This window comes from Corythoichthys intestinalis, chromosome 9 (assembly GCF_030265065.1).
Source record: "Corythoichthys intestinalis isolate RoL2023-P3 chromosome 9, ASM3026506v1, whole genome shotgun sequence".
Classification (NCBI taxonomy): Eukaryota; Metazoa; Chordata; class Actinopteri; order Syngnathiformes; family Syngnathidae; genus Corythoichthys; species Corythoichthys intestinalis.
The window spans coordinates 737,653-755,151 of NC_080403.1; the positions used below are offsets into that span (position 1 = coordinate 737,653).

At 39.5% G+C, this 17,499-nt stretch overlaps 1 protein-coding gene across 2 annotated transcripts in view; it reads left to right on the top strand.

Annotated features, from left to right (window-relative positions):
- The first annotated feature begins 350 nt into the window (after positions 1-350).
- Positions 351-17,499, top strand: part of si:dkey-19e4.5 (UBA_like_SF and PTH2 domain-containing protein) — a 38,766-nt gene continuing 21,617 nt past the window's right edge. For both annotated transcript variants that reach the window (XR_009064479.1, XM_057847058.1), the window contains exons 1-6: positions 351-614; positions 1,497-1,613; positions 1,720-1,791; positions 3,371-3,442; positions 3,770-3,867; positions 17,287-17,401. Coding sequence is in view for 1 of the 2 variants with exons in the window: in XM_057847058.1 (XP_057703041.1) it covers positions 1,503-1,613; positions 1,720-1,791; positions 3,371-3,442; positions 3,770-3,867; positions 17,287-17,401 (468 nt within the window). In the remaining variant the exon portion in view is untranslated. The remainder of the gene's footprint in view (positions 615-1,496; positions 1,614-1,719; positions 1,792-3,370; positions 3,443-3,769; positions 3,868-17,286; positions 17,402-17,499) is intronic.

Sequence of the window (17,499 nt, forward strand, 5' to 3'; positions counted from 1 at the left end):
GACAAACGTGCTTTTTAATGTTAAATAATCAATAAACATACTGTTAAATTTTTATTATTGTGATGACAAATATAATATAGATATATATAGAGAAGAACTACATCTCCCATGATGCTAATCAGCGAAACGGAAACGATTCCACTATGATATGTTTCCAAACTGTTGAATTATTTTATGCATGTTATATATCAAAATATACTTTTAGTTGCATAGCACCATTTTATCTTGAACGGGATGTGGGCTGTTTTTATTGCACTGGGCGGGTTTTACGATGTGATCGGGCTGGAGACGGTCCTTCCGATCTGACAACGCCGATTGGCTGTAATTACCGTAATGCAGACTATGAAGAAAATTTGGGGCGGCTGGCTCAGCTCAAAGGAGATGAAGCCGACGCTGAATGACTGCAACTTTGCAAGCACAGAACTACAAGTCTACAACTATTCATAAAACCAGCCAGAGAAACAAGAACACATGTTTAGATGATGGTAATGCCCCATGATTCAAAGGGTAATCTGCCAGAAAAAACAACAACAACAAAAAGGACAAGAGTTTCAGTTTTAAAAACAACGTCGGAAACCCATCCTAAAGAAGCATAGTACATAATATCAACCGAGGTAAGTGTATGACGAGCAAAATGATGGGAGGGGAAAAACCTAATGACTCTTTTTTTGGTGGTTTTTTGTTTGTTTTGTTTAAACAGTATGTCTTAAGATGTTTGTAACTGTTAGCATTTCGAATGGTAATAAAGTGTTTTTAGAATAATGTTGTGATGTATTTGTGGCATTTATTCTTAATATAGGCAGTCATAACTTAAACATTTTCAATTTTTATATCCATTTTCAACGCTGTTCCAGTGCATGATTCTAAATGGTGTTCGCATGCGCTAGTTTACGTGGTAAAATGATTGACTCGATGAATTTCAGTCATAGAGGATATTTCTTTATCTCATATAATAATAATCAATGAATAATCAATAAACGATTCTGCTCTTATTCAAATTCTGACTCAGACGTCTGCTACAATTGCAAGTGATTTTACTCAAGATACTGCTAGCGGCAAATGCTAACGCTACCATTCATTTCTAACGCAATCCACACTTAATAGTTTATCGTGAAAATGTCTGACTGCTAGTATTGACGTCGCTTGAAAATATTCCACAATCACAAAATGTAAGATTTCCTATTACGAATCATGTGAATGGCATGAATCTGTAAATTCATAATAAACAGTGTCAGACCGTATCATCAATTATAATTAAGACTGTAAATCAAAATTAATCACTAATGCGGCTGTTATACTTACAGAACATTGCTTTTACTCGTAAAATGCCCACACTGACTGTCAACGTATTAAATATGTAGTTTATCATCTTATAGAAGGGACCAGTAACGTGTTCAACACTTTTATGACAATTGCTTACTGTAGAGAGATCTTTCAATGTCTTTCAAATGTTCTAAAACTAAGTTTAGAACTGATTTAGTTTACTTGCTCTGCAGGAAAGAATGGAGTCATCAAACCAACCAAGACTGTCAGATTATGCAGATCAGGATGTTAATCCTGTTTTTCTTCAGCAACTCCAGGACATGGGTATTCCAGAAGAGGAAGCTAAACAGGTAACAATACACTTATTTGTAAATCTTCTGTGCGTTTTTGCTATCCTCATTTTCAGTGATTATGGATTTCCTAGACATTGTAATCAATTTTGTTACTCATCTCTAGGCGCTCCTGCGAACAATGAATGTTTCTGCTGATGAGGCGATCAACTACTACTTCAACAAACTGAAGAACGAGGTACCCTTAAGATAACCTTAGGGCCCATTTACACGGCGATGCTGGGACACCAATCCGCAACGATTGTGTTGCGGATTGGTCTTTCGTTCTCACGGTGACTGAGAAAACTAAAAGCAAAAACGCAAGCTTTTGATTCCGGGCTCCTAAGTGGAACGATTCGGTTGTGAGGCTTGCTCCGCTCCTGTGAAAAATGCAGTGGACTCTCTTGTTCTGATGACATCACCACATGCTGCAGATCATGTTGGGCATGCGTGCGCCACTAATGGCGGCTCTCTTCTTTCCACCCTGAATCCTGCAACATTTGGTCTCGTTTTATTTTATAATAAAAGCTACATGTCGTGAGTGGAGAAACATTAAATATATGCGAAAATACCCAAACAATAAACACAGAAACACACAATAGTAGTTTTGATCGCGTGACCCGCACGACCTTTTGGTGACATACTCCTCCCGTCGACGAGCATGTCCGTTTGGCTTGCCCGGCTCGGTGGCCGGCGCTCGATGGTTGCTTAGCAGTCCTGCTTGGTCTTGCTGTGGCGCCAGGAGTCCTCCTCCCGTCCTTTAGCATCCCTTTCCACTGTGGTTGCGTTCGCTGAAATTCAACATACTCTTTTAATCAGAAAGCGATTGCTTTTCAGACTTTTGAAAGCCGACGGCGGGCGGCAAGACAATGTTGAATGAATAAAAATGATGAGGGGAGAAACGTTTTGAATGTCTACAGCAGGGTTCACTAAATCCGGACCTCGATGCCACTTTTTATGTTGTGTTTTCCACGTCTCTCTCCCCTAACACACTTGAATCAAATGATTATGTCATCAGCAACCTCTCCAGAAGCCTGATAATGATCCTGATTATTTTGATTCAGGTGTGTTGGAGGAGGGAAACATAGAAAAAAACGACAGGAAAAGTGGCACCAAGGTCCGGATTTAGTGAACCCTGGTCTACAGGGTATTTGGTAGCTCTTTCAGGAGCCTCGTCAATAAATACAACAAAATCTTCATTTTATTCTGTTGTGTATTGATAAACAACTTTCTACATTTTAATTTTCTCCTTATACAAGCATACACAAATGCTCTTAAATGCCAAGTTAAGACAAAAGTAGCATTTAGTTTACAACTAGTGCGAGGATAAATAACTTCAGTTTCCCTCTTGGATAACCCATTCGACGTTATTATTTTTGATGTTTTGTAGTCCAGTGTGACGCAATGTAGTAATTCAACTTTTACGTCTGTTGAAAGAGAAAACCGCCAGGGGTCATTTACCATTTGGCTGCTGGAAATGTTGAAAAATAATGTCGGTTGTACGGGCAGGCCACTTGAGCTGAGGAATATGTTTACAAGGAAGAGAGTGTATCGGATGTGGTGCAAAACGGCACTGCCCGCTCCTTCACAGCATGAATAAAACTTCATTTTCAGGTAAAATTGCGGCGTCATTCGAATGGAGAGCGTCGCCGTGTGCACGCAAACCTATAATGGGCAGTTTTCTGTTGATTTTGTTGGAGCGTCACCTTATACCCATTGGTTTGTTTGACCTTAGTTTTTCTAAAGCCAAATCTGAGTCTTTTGTGTCTTCTCTACAGGAGGAAGATGAGGATCTCATGTACAAAATGGTGTTTGTGGTCAACATAGACCTTGCTATGGGGGTTGGAAAGGTAAATATATTCAATGCTGGTGCTTTTTCTACATGATATTGATCGATCAGAATTATTGAAATGGCTTTGAGAATGCAATTTGTTAAAGGTGGTATGAAATGCTACAAATAATGGCTTTAAAATGATAGCAGACCATATTTCTGATCCAAATTCGTCAAAAAAAGTGAAAGAAAACGCTTACTAATAAAAGTACAGTGATTGCTCTACTTACGAACGTCTCTACATATAGAATGTTTAGGTTAAGACACGCCTCAACAGGCAAATATTGTCTCTTCCTCTTTGGTGTTGTGGAAATAAATGGTCACCATCAATGTACTTTTGGTGCAGGTCGCTGCTCAAGTTGGACATGCTGCTGTTGCTTTGTACCAGACTCTGCAGGAGAACAACGGCTGGAGAGAGATGGCCAGGAAGTGGGACCACAGTGGGTAAGACAGTCACATCATAAATTCATGACGTCGAGTGTTTGGTATTTTTATGTTAGATCTTTCTCAGACTTTTCAAGGAGTTGATATTTTGACAGAATGAAGTTGAAGGACCCAAAAGATGAGTAATTTGGTGTGTATTCCTGATTAATGCATTTCTAAGTCACTGAATAGATCGATCGCATTTTGGTTTTCTCACAAAATGTTTTTGATCTTAACCTTGTGCACAAAGCCTAGATAGGATACCTCTCAGCTTCATTCAATGGAAAAGTTCTGAATAAAGTTGTCCGATAACAACTTTTTAACCGATATCCCGATATTGTCCAACTCCAAAAATCTGTTACCAATATCATACTGATATTCTATATGTGGTCGTGTACTTAACATATTATGGCTAACTGTATTGTGATGACCCACTGGATGCTTCAATATTGATGTTCACATAACAAATCCAAAGCATCTTAGTTTGGAGACATCTAATAATAATAATAATAATAATAATAATACATTTTAATTCTAGAGCGCTTTTCAAGCCACACAAAGACGCTTTGGTCAATAAGCATTACTGTTGTGATAAGCTGTGACCAGCCCTTGTACGAAGGCAGAAGGCTTCTACATTCACTTTAAAGGCAACATGCATTCATTCATTCATTATTGGCCCAAAACCGAGAATGAAAAACTCACGTCGTTATCATTTCAAAATGCTTTTATCGGCCGATAGTTCGGACTACCCGATAATACTGGACAACTCTCATGCATGATTTATATTTGGCATATGTCGTCCACCCTAACCTATCTTCTACTGATTTTTTTTTTACACTGGGTAGTTTTAAATCTAATTTTCAATTCAATTCAATTCAATTTAATTTGTATAGCCCTGGATCACAACAACGTTGTCTCAAAGGGCTTTGCAGAGGCAATATGATACACAATCAGAAATAGCAAATGAAGCAACAAAGATGAATAAATAAAATTCAAGTCCTGGGTATCCCCCATCCTTAGACCCTCCATGTCGGCAAGGAAAAACTTCAAAAACTCCAGAGTCTTTGGGAGAGAATGAGAAACCTTGGGGAGTACCACAGTCAGGAGAGATCCACTCCCAGGACGGATAGACAGGAAGCCCCAGGACTGCTAATGGGAATTAGCAGGCGAAGTTACAGTCCGTAAAGATGCAGTGGAGTAAAGGAACAAGAAGAGGTCAATCTAGCCAGATGAGACGGGGGTAGCAACGAGGACGTCCATCCAGCCAGGGATCCGGACAGTCAGGAGGCTGCAGCTGAAAAATAGCCCCTCCCCAGAGGGGAGGGGGGAAAGGGGACACTGGGTGACTAGTGATGAAGAGACTAGACAACTAGATGTTAACATTGGAAAATAGAAATAAAGTAAGACAAGTGGTAGGTAGAGTGAGAAAAAGGAGTTAGAACTCAGTGGCTGTACTTCCCCCAGCTTTATAGCTTCTAGTGCAGCTTAGACAAAACTGTGAGTCTACTCCAACTTCAAGTAGCCTGACCATAAGCTTTGTTGAATAGGAACATTTTTAATCTAATCTTAAATGTGCAGACTGCCTCTACTGGTTCCTGTTAAAAGTCTTGCTGCTGCATTTTTGGACTAGCCTAAGACCTTTTAGAGAACTTTTAGGACAAGCGGCAAGTAGGGAGTTACAGAAATCCAATCTCGATGTAACGAACGCGTGAATTAATTTTTCTGCATCGCTTTTAGATAAAATATTCCTAATTTTGGCTATGTTGCGCAGGTGAAAGAAGGCCGTTCTGCAGGTTTGTTTAATGTGAGCTTTAAACGATAAGTCAGGGTCGAATAAAACTCCTAGGTTTTTAACTGTGGTGCTGGAGGCTACACTTACATTGTCCAGAGTGACTATCTGGGCAGCTAAAGAGTCTCTCATACTTTTCGGGCCTATTATAAAGCAGGCATGAAAATCTCTCACCTTTCGGCGAAATTCGCCGTTTTGAAGTCAAAAAGGATGACCTACGTGAATCGTGTAGATCCGAGGAGAAAAAAATTTAAGGGGGGGGGGGGGTCGTTTGTAGGCATGTGCCAGTTACCTTCACGGATTACCATGCTATAAAAACGTCGCGGTTACAAAACCACTAAAATTTTCCGTCATACAGTAGTACGTATTAGTTATTTTTCATGTGTCGAAAATGCAGCCAGAATTAGCTTGGCGCGGCAGCGCTTACCCCTTCCCCTGTTTGATGCTGCGTGTGTCAGTGACGCTATTCCAGCAAACCCAAAAACAAGCACTCCAAACGCAAGGCGTAAATTCTTCAATTTATTGATCTCTCAAATCGTGGTAACTGAAATATACCAAATGAATACATTTAAAACGTTGTACACTCGTATTTTTCCACATGTGAGTAGCTTCAACAGTTTAGCTTCATGAAAAAGTTCGTCAAAAACAAAACACACATTTTCCTTTCAAATTCAATACACAAAGTTACTAAAAACTTACAAAGACGAATGATAGGCAAGGCTTAGGTAGGACAGCAACTTCATTGAGGTTAATCACAGCCGCTGAGAGAGAAACAAGTTTGTATGCGGGGAGGAAAAAAAAAAAAAAAAAAGAGCGTCAAAGATCGCTAATTGCGACAGATGATCTTGTACTAAGCACAAATTCACATTCGCTGGAGCAGGTAAAGTATCACTCCCAATTGTTTTTAGATGAATGCATTTGCCAGCATATTGAATTTAGTGAGTAATGGTTTTCGTTTTCATATTTTGTTGTATGACAAAGTTACTGCCGTTCGTTGCAGCTTGCGTTGAACACTGCCGGAGCGTCCGGTGAAAAAATAGCTCCCGTTAAGGTAGCGTCAAGCTTGTGTATTTAACGGTAATATGAAAGCAGTGTTGTCAATAACGCGGTATCGTAATGCGTAACTAATCTGATTACTTTCTTTTAGTAAAGAACAATCTAACGCGTTCATTTTTCTAAATCAGTAATCTGAGTAAAATTACTTTCCTTGATGCCTGTGCGTTACTATTTTGTTATTGCCCCATAATGTGTGTAGAATGAAGAATACTGTAGTCATGGGAGTGACATCACATGTCACATTTTTTAATCGGGGATGGAACAAAAAGGGTCTCGTGTATTACCATGATGCGTGAGCGCTGGGAGTTTGCGGCCAAAACAACATAGCCTTGCTACCTCGCCAGGATGCAATGAAATAGGCAGGAGATATACTACAAACGGCTGCATTTGCACACTGGAAACACAGCCATTACTTCACATTTTTGTCCAGTAAAGATAACAAAAATATCCCCGTGCGCTGCAAACTTTGCGCTGGCTCAAAAAGACTGTCCACTGCTATAAGCATCCAATTCAAGCACCACTTGGAATTACAGCACAACAGGTAACACGACAGCCAGGACTTTTTGATACTGCTCGTGCTCAATCCTCGGTTCAAGCTCAGTTGTTGTTGAGGGTTTTGAAAGCTTAGGTTTAAAGAAATTCTAAATATCCATCTTGCCTCCTCAGCTGTAGTTTTGGCTAAGCAATGCAAACGGCTGTCTCTAAGGTTCTATAGTCCCATGATCTGTTCGAAAAATAATTTGGACCCATTATGAAATACTTTGAAGGATTCCTGTTCATTTTATTCATTTGTGTTGTTTGTTTTATTGCTCTAAAACTTTTATAGACAACATTTTAAGTGCCATATTCAATGGTCTTTATTTTAAAGGGGAAGTTCAGAATTGTTTATATTAGGCTTAATCTTTGAGTTAGCCGGGGTTTAATTAGTCGTTGGAAATGATTTGAACAAATTCTGTGCAGTTTGACAGTTATTTGTTAGTTTCAGGGCTCTGGAGTGGCTAAGCTAGCGCGAGTCAATGGTGGTTGAAATCAACTCCTTCAACTAATTAAACCCCCGTTAACTCGAATATTAAGCCTTATGTGAAAAATTAAAATGGTCTAATTCGCCACATGTAGGACGTTTTGCCGACGGTGGACATTTTGGCAGAACGCCGGAACATATTTCCTCCACACCTTTCTCACCTTTTTAACCCCTGACCCATTTTCATGCCTGATAAAGACTTCTGTCTTTTCAGGGTTAAGTAGAAGATAGTTAGTGCTCATCCAGGTATTTATATCTCGGACGCAGGTGCTTAGTTTGTCCACTTGCCTGATCTGCTCAGGTTTAATTGATAAATACTGTTGTGTGTCGTCAGCGTAACAATGAAAGTTAATGCTATGTTTTATGATGATATTACCTAGAGGAAGCATATACAGCGTAAACAAGATGGGCCCAAGGACCGAACCTTGCGGCACACCATAACTAACTCTAGAGTACGGTGATGATTGCTGGTTTACATTGACAAACTGGTACCTGTTAGATAAATATGATTTAAACCAGCAGAGGGCTGCTCCTCTCATGCTTATGTCACATTCTAGTCTCTGCAATAAGATATTATGGTCGATTGTGTCAAAGGCTGCACTCAGGTCCAACAGAACCAGGATCGAGACTAATCCAACGTCAGCGGCTAGTAACAAGTCATTAGTTACTTTGACTAATGCAGTTTGAGTGCTATGATGAGCTCGAAAGCCAGACTGGAAATGTTCAAATAAACTATTGTCCTGAAGGTGCTGACAGAGCTGTTTAATTACCACTCTTTCAAGGACTTTGGAGAGAAATGGTAAATTAGAGATAGGTCTATAATTGGCCAAAATATCAGGATCAAGAGTAGGTTTTTTCAAAAGCGGTTTAATAACTGCATATTTAAAGGACTGCGGCACGTGGCCACTAACTAATAAGGTATTTATTATATTTAAGATAATATCAATAGTTAGAAGCAAGGTCTCTTTAAAAAGTTTGGTTGGGATCGGGTCTTGGAGGCATGTTGATGGTTTGGAGGACATTATAATTGAAATTACATCGATTTGGTCTACAGTGGTAAAGTTATTTAATATTTTAGAGGGGTTTATAGGAGATTCAGAATTTTTAGTCTGCACTTTATCAGACCTAATAGTTGGAAGTAATTCATTTATTTTATTTCTAATAGTTGCAGTTTTATTGTAAAAAAATTTTTAGGAAGTCATCACAGCTAAGGGCGGTTGGGATATAAGGTTCTATTGAGCTGTGACTGTTTGTCAGCCTTGCTACAGTGCTGAATAGAAACCTAGGATTGTTTTTGTTTTCATCTATTAAGGATGAGTAATATCTAGTTTTAGTCGTACGCAAGGCCTGTTTATAGGTCACTAAACTGTGTTTCCAGGCAGAGAGAGTGTGCTCTGTGTTGGAACGGCGCCAAAGTCTTTCTAATTTACTTGTCGAATTTTAGAATGTCTGGACCTGCCATCTGCTGTGTAAAAGTTCACCGCCTACAAGAGGGGTGGGAACCTCTGGATACTTCACGATATGATACGAGTCACAATACAATGCTCACGATAAAAATTTTCTCTCTGTTGTATGGCGATAGAACAATTAATAATTCATGGGTCAGGAAATTATTCTACTAACTAATTATAATAGCCAACTAGAGAAATGTTTGGACTATAGAGTGCACCTGATTATAAGCAGCAACCCACCGAATTTGATGCAAAAACAGCATTTGTTCATAGATAATCCGCAACTGTCCTCTTTGTATAATATATTATTATATTTACACCAAAAGATATTAACCAGTAACTCTTTTTTTGACAGCGGTGTCATAGGACTGTCATAAAACTGCCATAATTATGACATGACAATCTCATGAGCATTAAAGAATGCTCATGACAGATATCATATAGTTTTATCCGGCAAATGAGCTCATTTTGAATGGGTGTCAAGATCCGAGCTTGACATAAATGGAATTATTGACAAAATTTGCCGGAAGGCACTTGAGGAGTGACATCTGTCATAAGCATTTATTAATGCCCATGACAGTGTCATGTCATAATTATGACAGTCTTATGACGCCGCTGTCAAATAAAGTGTTATCTGTTAACCCAAATAAATCAACAAATAAGCTGCACTGGACTATAAAGTGCAGGATTCCTAAATGTGGGGGGGGGGGGGGTTATGGTCCACAAATTACAGTAATAACTAGGCCTGCAAGCAGGACTGAACGGGCCCTCGCAATCTAGCGCAACTCGGACGTCATGCAACTCGGACAGTGTGCAGGTCAGGGTGGTGGCAGATCGTCCTCTCTAATCATCTCATTAGAACCTAACATGCGCAAAAGTTGCCTCTTTACATTCACACACCTAAGAGATAAAAACCCCTATTGGACAGAGGACTACAAAAAAAGGAGCGAATAAAGGGTCATCACAGCAACAGACAGAGACATGTGGACATGGGCCGTAAAATAAGTATTTTAAAAGGTCTCGAAACTACAATGACCAACCTGAAAAGAACTGGACATATATTTAAAAAAAATGAGTGACTTTCTATTGCCACTAGTTGGCGCTGTAGGGTTGATGCAAATGACCCCTACAGGACCCTTCAGACTATGACTCAACAAGCACGATATGTTTGGCGCAGATATGTTGTAGAAGTTATGACTGTTCAAAACTTGTGGTGAGACGAAATGGCTTCAGTCATTTTTACTTCTCCTGTTGGACCCTTCTGCTTCAACCAAACCTCAGTATTTTTCATCAGGCACCTGAACACATGTCTTAAGGCTCCCCTGATGCAGGTTTGAGGTGAATAGATTTTTTTTCCTTGGAGGAGGAGCCTGTTTCGTAAAAAAGGCATTTCCTGTTCCCACTAGGGGGCGCTAGGCCTAATGAGTAATATTTCAATTGTCAAGGGTGGGATGCCGCACATACATGCCAGATATGAAAAAGATTGAACGTTTTTTCAAGGAGCTATTAGTCCTTTACTGAATTTGTCATTTTGCCGAAAAAATGGCCGACTTTGGCACCACGCCCAGGTCAGACCCATGAATGAAAACGCACCATTTTGAAAAGTTTAGATTTCATATGTCTCCTGAATTGTCTAACCAATTTTGAAGATGATCCAACTGATTCCCTCTGTGACAAGGTCTCAAATGTGCACCCTGTTAATTGATAAAAATTTCACATTCGATCCAAAATACCCGATTTCCTGTTGGGTTTGGAATATGGGTGCAAGAGACTTTTTGGAGCAGTTTTGCACAAGGTATCGACTCCCCAAATTTCATTGCTCTACGTTAAAAAAACCTAATAGGAAACGCCTTTTTGAAAAATTCAAGGGGGCGCCACTGAGCCATTTTGTTACATTTTTTTGTAACATTGCAAGATTATCGAAATCCACACAAAGCCGCATGTATGTGCAAAATTTGGTGAGTTTTCATGCATGTCCAGGCCTCCAAATGTAAACTGTACTAGAAATGGACAGAAATTTCACATTCGATCCAAAATACCCGATTTTCTGTTGGATTTGGAATATGGGTGCAAGAGGCTTTTTTGAGCAGTTAGGCATAAGGTATCTACTCCCCAAATTTCATTGCTCTACATTGAAAAAACCCAATAGGAAAGGCCTTTTTAAAAACTCCTTTCTGTCGCCACTAGTTGGCACTGTAGAGTTGATGCAAATGACCCCTACAGGACCCTTCAGGGTATGACTCTCAACAAGCATGGGAAGTTTGGCGCAGATATGTTGTATATCTGCTGAGTTATGACTGTTCAAAGTATTTTGCGAGACAAATTGTTGACGATCATTTTCACTTTCATGTTTGGACCCCTCCGCTTCAACGAAACCTCAATATTTTTCATCAGGCACCTGAACACAGGTCTTAAGGCTCCCCTGATGCAGGTTTGAGGTCAACAGATTTTTTTCCCTTGGAGGAGGAACCTGTCTCGTAAAAAAAGGCATTTCCTGTTCTCACTAGGGGGCGCTAGGCCTAATGGGTAATATTTCAATGCACTCGTGTTCAGGCTGGGATACCGCATATACATGGCAGATATGAAAAAGATTGAAAGTTGTGTCAAGGAATTATTAGCCATTTACTGAATTCGGTGTTTTGCCGAAAAAATGGCCGACTTTGGCACCACGCCCAGGTCAGACCCGTGAATGAAAACACACCATTTTAGAAACTTAAGATCTCATATGTCTCCTGAACAGTCTCACCAATTTTGAAGATGATCCAACTAACTCCCTCGGCGAAAAGGTCTCAAATGTGCACCCTGTAAATCGATAAAAATTTCATATTCGATCCAAAATAACCGATTTCCTGTTGGGTTTGGAATATGGGTGCCAATGCTTTTTTGGAGCGGTTTTGGACAAGGTACAGACTCCCCAAATTTCATTGCTCTACGCTGACGGACCCTAATGTTATAGGCGAATTTTAAAATTTCAAGGGGGCGCCACTGAGCCATTTTGTTACATTCTTTTGCAACGTTACAAAATTATCGAAATTTACAATTTTCCGCACGTAGGTGCAAATTTTGGTGACTTTTCGTGCATGTTCAGGCCTCCAAATTGGCCGTTTTCATTTGCTCTGGAAAAAAAAAAAAAAAAAAGCCTTTGCAAAACAATAGGGCCTTCGCACGCTTAGTGCTCGGGCCCTAACTAGAAAACAAGCTCTTTTAAACTTATATCGAGAATCTGTGGATGTGTTTAATAAGATTGTATGTATTGACCAGGTTTCCTGACCAAATTCTGTTTATAGAGGTCCTTTTATTACAAACTGTTTACTATCGTATCTGCCCATAATGTTCTCCACCACTTTTGCACTTGAACATGTATGCACTCATTTTACGAGCCGCTTGTTCTCACAAGGGTCACCGGGGGGCTGCAGCCAATCCCAGCTAACCATGGACAATGGACGGGGTACACCCAGAATTGGTTGCCAGCCAGTCACAGGACACAAGGAGGCGAACAACCATTGGAGCACACACTCATGCCTAGGGACAGTTTAGAGTGTTCGATCAGTCTACCATGCATGTTTTTGGGAAAAACCGGAGTATTCAGAGAAAACCAACGCAGGCACGTGGAGAACATGCAAACTCCACACTGGAAGGCCGGAGCCCAAGGTTGAACTCTTGAGCTCAGAACTGTGAGGCGGATGTGCTTACCACTCTGTCACTATGCCGACCACTGCACTTAAACAACAAATGTCTAAACTTCATAACGTGCTGCTAACTGGGCAGGTTCACATGGAGTAAGACATTCAGCCATTTTTATAGGGCTCTGAAATCTCCAACAAATTAACAGATCTGAAAAGAAAACAAGAAAATACATTTAATTGCTACACATAAAGGAATGTACACCACAAAATTGAGAAAAATATTTAAACATTTGAATAAGTTGTAAGAAGTTACTTTTCAATCACTCTGTGTGTGTGAAGGAGGGGTTGCTGTTTTCACATAAAATTTTGTGTGCACGACTTATTGTGAGATGCGGCAAGTTTGCATTAGAGAACTTCTGAATTTCCAAATCAGCTTTGCTTTAATCGACTGAAAACCTCCGTCCATTAGTGAAAGGGGAGACAACTGAGAAGTTCCCACGAATGAGCACAGCTTAAATAGAATGACTTCCGGGCACCGTGGTTGGGAAACACCGTTTTACGGGATTTAGTTTAAAAAAAAAAAAAAAAAAAAAATGTAGACAAAAACCGATAATCATTCATCTTCCGCTTGTCGTCAGGAAGGTCATGGCGGAGTTGGAGCCCATTACAGCTGACGATGGGTTGCCATCGAACTGCAGATTAAGATTCACGTGCCGTTCACGTTCACTGCTCATGTTCATTGCGCAGAAAGATCATCAGCAACATTTTAGGTTAAACCAAACTGACTGGGACGGAATATAATGTGCTATGCCTGTGTGCTCAAGGATAATGTTAGGTGTGAAATAACCTGTATAACCTTATCCATCCACATTTTTTTTTTTTTTTCTTTCAAATATTTTTATTCATTTTTAATGTACATAGAACCACAATAAACAACAACAATTATGAACAAAATATTATTACAAATGAAAAACAGAAGCGTAAAGAAAATCAAAACAGCCCCTCCCACCCACAACCCCAACTGTCCTGACTAGTTATATAATTCAGGCACACCATGCATACCAGTGATAGGTTATTAGCAGTGCATCACAGACAATCAAAGCTGTTGTATTTATGTCCATATACATATATATTCGCTAACCTCTAGAAAGGGAAAATTAAATATAATAATAGTAATATTTATACACATGTCTCAAGAGCCGTCTCCCCACATCAAGCATAACTCATGGCTTTGTTAGAGTATTGTGAAAATAGGTCAAAAAAGGATCCCATGTCAAATGAAACTTTCTCCTTGACCTGGTCATAGAGAAGCGCAGCATTTCTAACTTGAGACAAGACATTAGATCGCGAAGCCACTGGTCAAGCGTGGGCAGAGCAGCACCTTTCCATCTTAGCAAAATTGTGCGTCTAGCCAAGAGCAGTGAAAAAGTGATCATACGGTGTTCTGTAGATGACAAATGGCCATAGTTTTCCCCAAAAACACCAAACCATCCACATTTTGACATGGACTCTCAGGCTATGTCTAGACGAGGATGGATAAGGTTATACAGGGCATTTCACACCTAGCATTATACCTGGTCACTGTGGGGTTTATAATCCACCCACCATCCCACTGCTGTAAGCCGAGCCTACATTTGTACAAATGAGTCAAGCACAACCACCAGCACAGTTTAACATAAAACATTGCTGATTATCATTATGCAAGATATTAAGGGTGTAACGGTACATGTATTTGTATTAAACCGTTTCGGTACGTGGTGCTCGGTTTGGAACGGAGGCGTACCGAACGAGTTTCTGACGTAATGTAACCCTTACTTTTCGAGGCTGTGAGTCGATCGGATTACAGTTTCTTTGTGTAGATTATATTTACTCAGTCTTCTCTACTATAATGAGGACCAACACGGTAGGACAGTATAACCCAGAAACGTCAACGACGCGACACCGTGGCCACCGCGAGAACGCAGTGAAATGCGGGTGTTAAAGTTATTCAGCCAATGCACACCAGTCGCAGTGCGGCCGCGTGTTAGACACGTCCCAGAAGCGGCTCAACGCGATGCACGCGAAAAGAACGGCAGAGTTTATTATTTGACGCGAGACGCGACCCACCTGCGTCAATACTACTACCGGTAGCTAGGATCGGGCAGACCAGAATTCACTCTTGTAAAAATACGGTGGATCCAGTCGATTTTCAAACTAATATGCAATCGTAACTTTTTGAGTCCATCAGATCTCTTGAGTGGTAGATCAGGGCACAGTTGACTTGTCTTTGTTGATTTACTGCGGTCTTCTCTGCTATAATAATAACCAACACGGCCCCGTGTTCTATACAAAACCCTCCTACCACAACATAACAAGTAGGAACTAATATTCACATAGGAACTAAAGTTATACAACATAAAATATACAATATAAATGAATACTACATCACAATTGTAATAGCCCATTTAAATAAAATTACTTGAAATGAGCTAAAACACCTGTAATTAAATGATTAGAATAATACACAGATCCTGCTTACACAATTAAATTTATTAATTTCTGTGTGGCGCTTTAACTTGAGAAAATCCACCGATAAAGCGTTTGAAAACCGTTCATAAGAAAAAAAAAGATCCATTGAGGCATTTCATTTGTAAAATACATGTTAAAATCTTTGTCATTGGGATTGCTTTTCTCTTTAGCACATGACTTCTTTTTTCTTCTTTCTTTCAGAAAGAAAGCTGACCAATACGCAGGGTCTGAAAGGCAAATTGTTGTTGGATTATCTTTAAATACCCGCTACTTTTTGAGCAGAATTCTAGCTTTGTATAGGCTAATGTTCCTATTGTTGAAATCACAAAGGTGTGTAATAAACAACTAGCACATTTACAGTGGGGAGAACTTTGATACACTGTTAATGGGAAAACCCATTGGCAGTGTATCAAATACTTGTTCTCCCCACTGTATATTTTGCATTTTGTTTTCTTACTGTACCGAAAATGAACCGAACCGTGACCTCAAAACCGAGGTACGTACTGAACCGAGATTTTTGTGTAACGTTACACCCCTATATATATAAGATATACATTACTATTGTCTGAAATCCGTGAATATCGGTATTAAACTGAGTCCAGAACACGGCTACTTTACATGGCTATAGACGAGCAGAACCGAGCGAGCGTCCTATAACAGCATTTAAAAAAAAACCTTTCTTATGTTATTTCTATAACACATTAAAAATTATTTTCATTCACAATTGTATTTGCGAAATAAACGTTTATACAGCAGTAAACCCAACCTCCATAATTTTTATTTTCCTTCATTTCCTCACATTTAAATGCAAAACCTCAATTTTAACTACTTACGGACATAGGATGTACATTAAAATTGAAGTTAATGTAAACATTTACTTTTTGTGTTTTAAGATAAAGATATCAGTAACATACATTCACAAAAATAAGTAAATGCCCAGTGAAATGGAATATATTTTGAAGATAACATTGGCTTTTTTTAAATTATAAGGAAATTATTAAGTAGCCTAACATACAGTATATCACAAAAGTGACTACACCCCTTGCATTTCTGCCGATATCTTTTCATTGGACAGAACTGACAAAATGACACTTTGACATTAATGGCTAAATTTTGAGTTATTTTGAGGGGAAAATAAATTAACTGTTATATAAACTGCACACAGAGTACTTTTCATTGTGTCAAAGTGTCATTTTGTCAGTGTTGTCCCTTGTAAAGATATACTTCAATATCTGGAGAAATGCGAGGGGTGTACTCGCTTTTGTGATACACTGTAAATATCGGTGGAATCGGATTACGCTACACAAGCACTTAATTATGCTTGTTGTTAACACTTGTGTATGTGAATCTGATGTTAGTAAATTGTTTTGTTCTTGGAGATGAGATACGCCTGTGGCAGCCTGGCAGTTTATCTATTTATGTATTTTTTTACATAGGGTTTTGATAGTTGCCGTCATATTTTCCAGATCAAAGCACCGTATACTAGAATATGCGTTCCGGCCCCTAATCTTATACCGGAACGGTGTTCCGGCCTACTTTCACCCCTGAACATAACATGACTGGCACAAGACAAACACTAAGATGAACTTACAGGAAGACATGTGCACCACATTATATGCATATCCTTGTCTTATTTCTGCACCCATACTTTACGAAGCCTATAGAGCTTTAGAAGCCTCGATTTCTAGCCTAATTTTCCCGTGGATTGGGATGTACAAAGGAAATGCGGTTGTGATCGATTTTAGTGTAAGCCATTTATCAAAAGGGAATCCACGCAAATTTTTTTGTACATGAGGCCCCTCGACATTCAAAAGGTCTTTGCTCTTTGTTACAGTTTTAATAAGGCAACACAGGCCTATAGCACTGCAGTCTGACATATTTCAAGTTTTGTCTATAACTGACGAGCATGGAAAAAGTAATGACCATCTAGAAACTTTGATTGTGACCATATTAACAATATGTTAAATTCGTTTGTATCGTGTGCTACAGGGCCAAGAAAATTGTACTGCGGGGTACCGATGTGGCCCATCTTTTAGAGCTGCAGGCCCATGCCATGAGCCTTTGTCTGCCCACTTACTTGGTCCAGGATGCTGGACTTACACAGGTGAGCCAAATACATGTAATAATTGTTCAGAAGCACGACTTAACTTTCATGAGCGGGACAGCCTCGAATCCCAACACTTAAGAGCACAACTTGTCTTT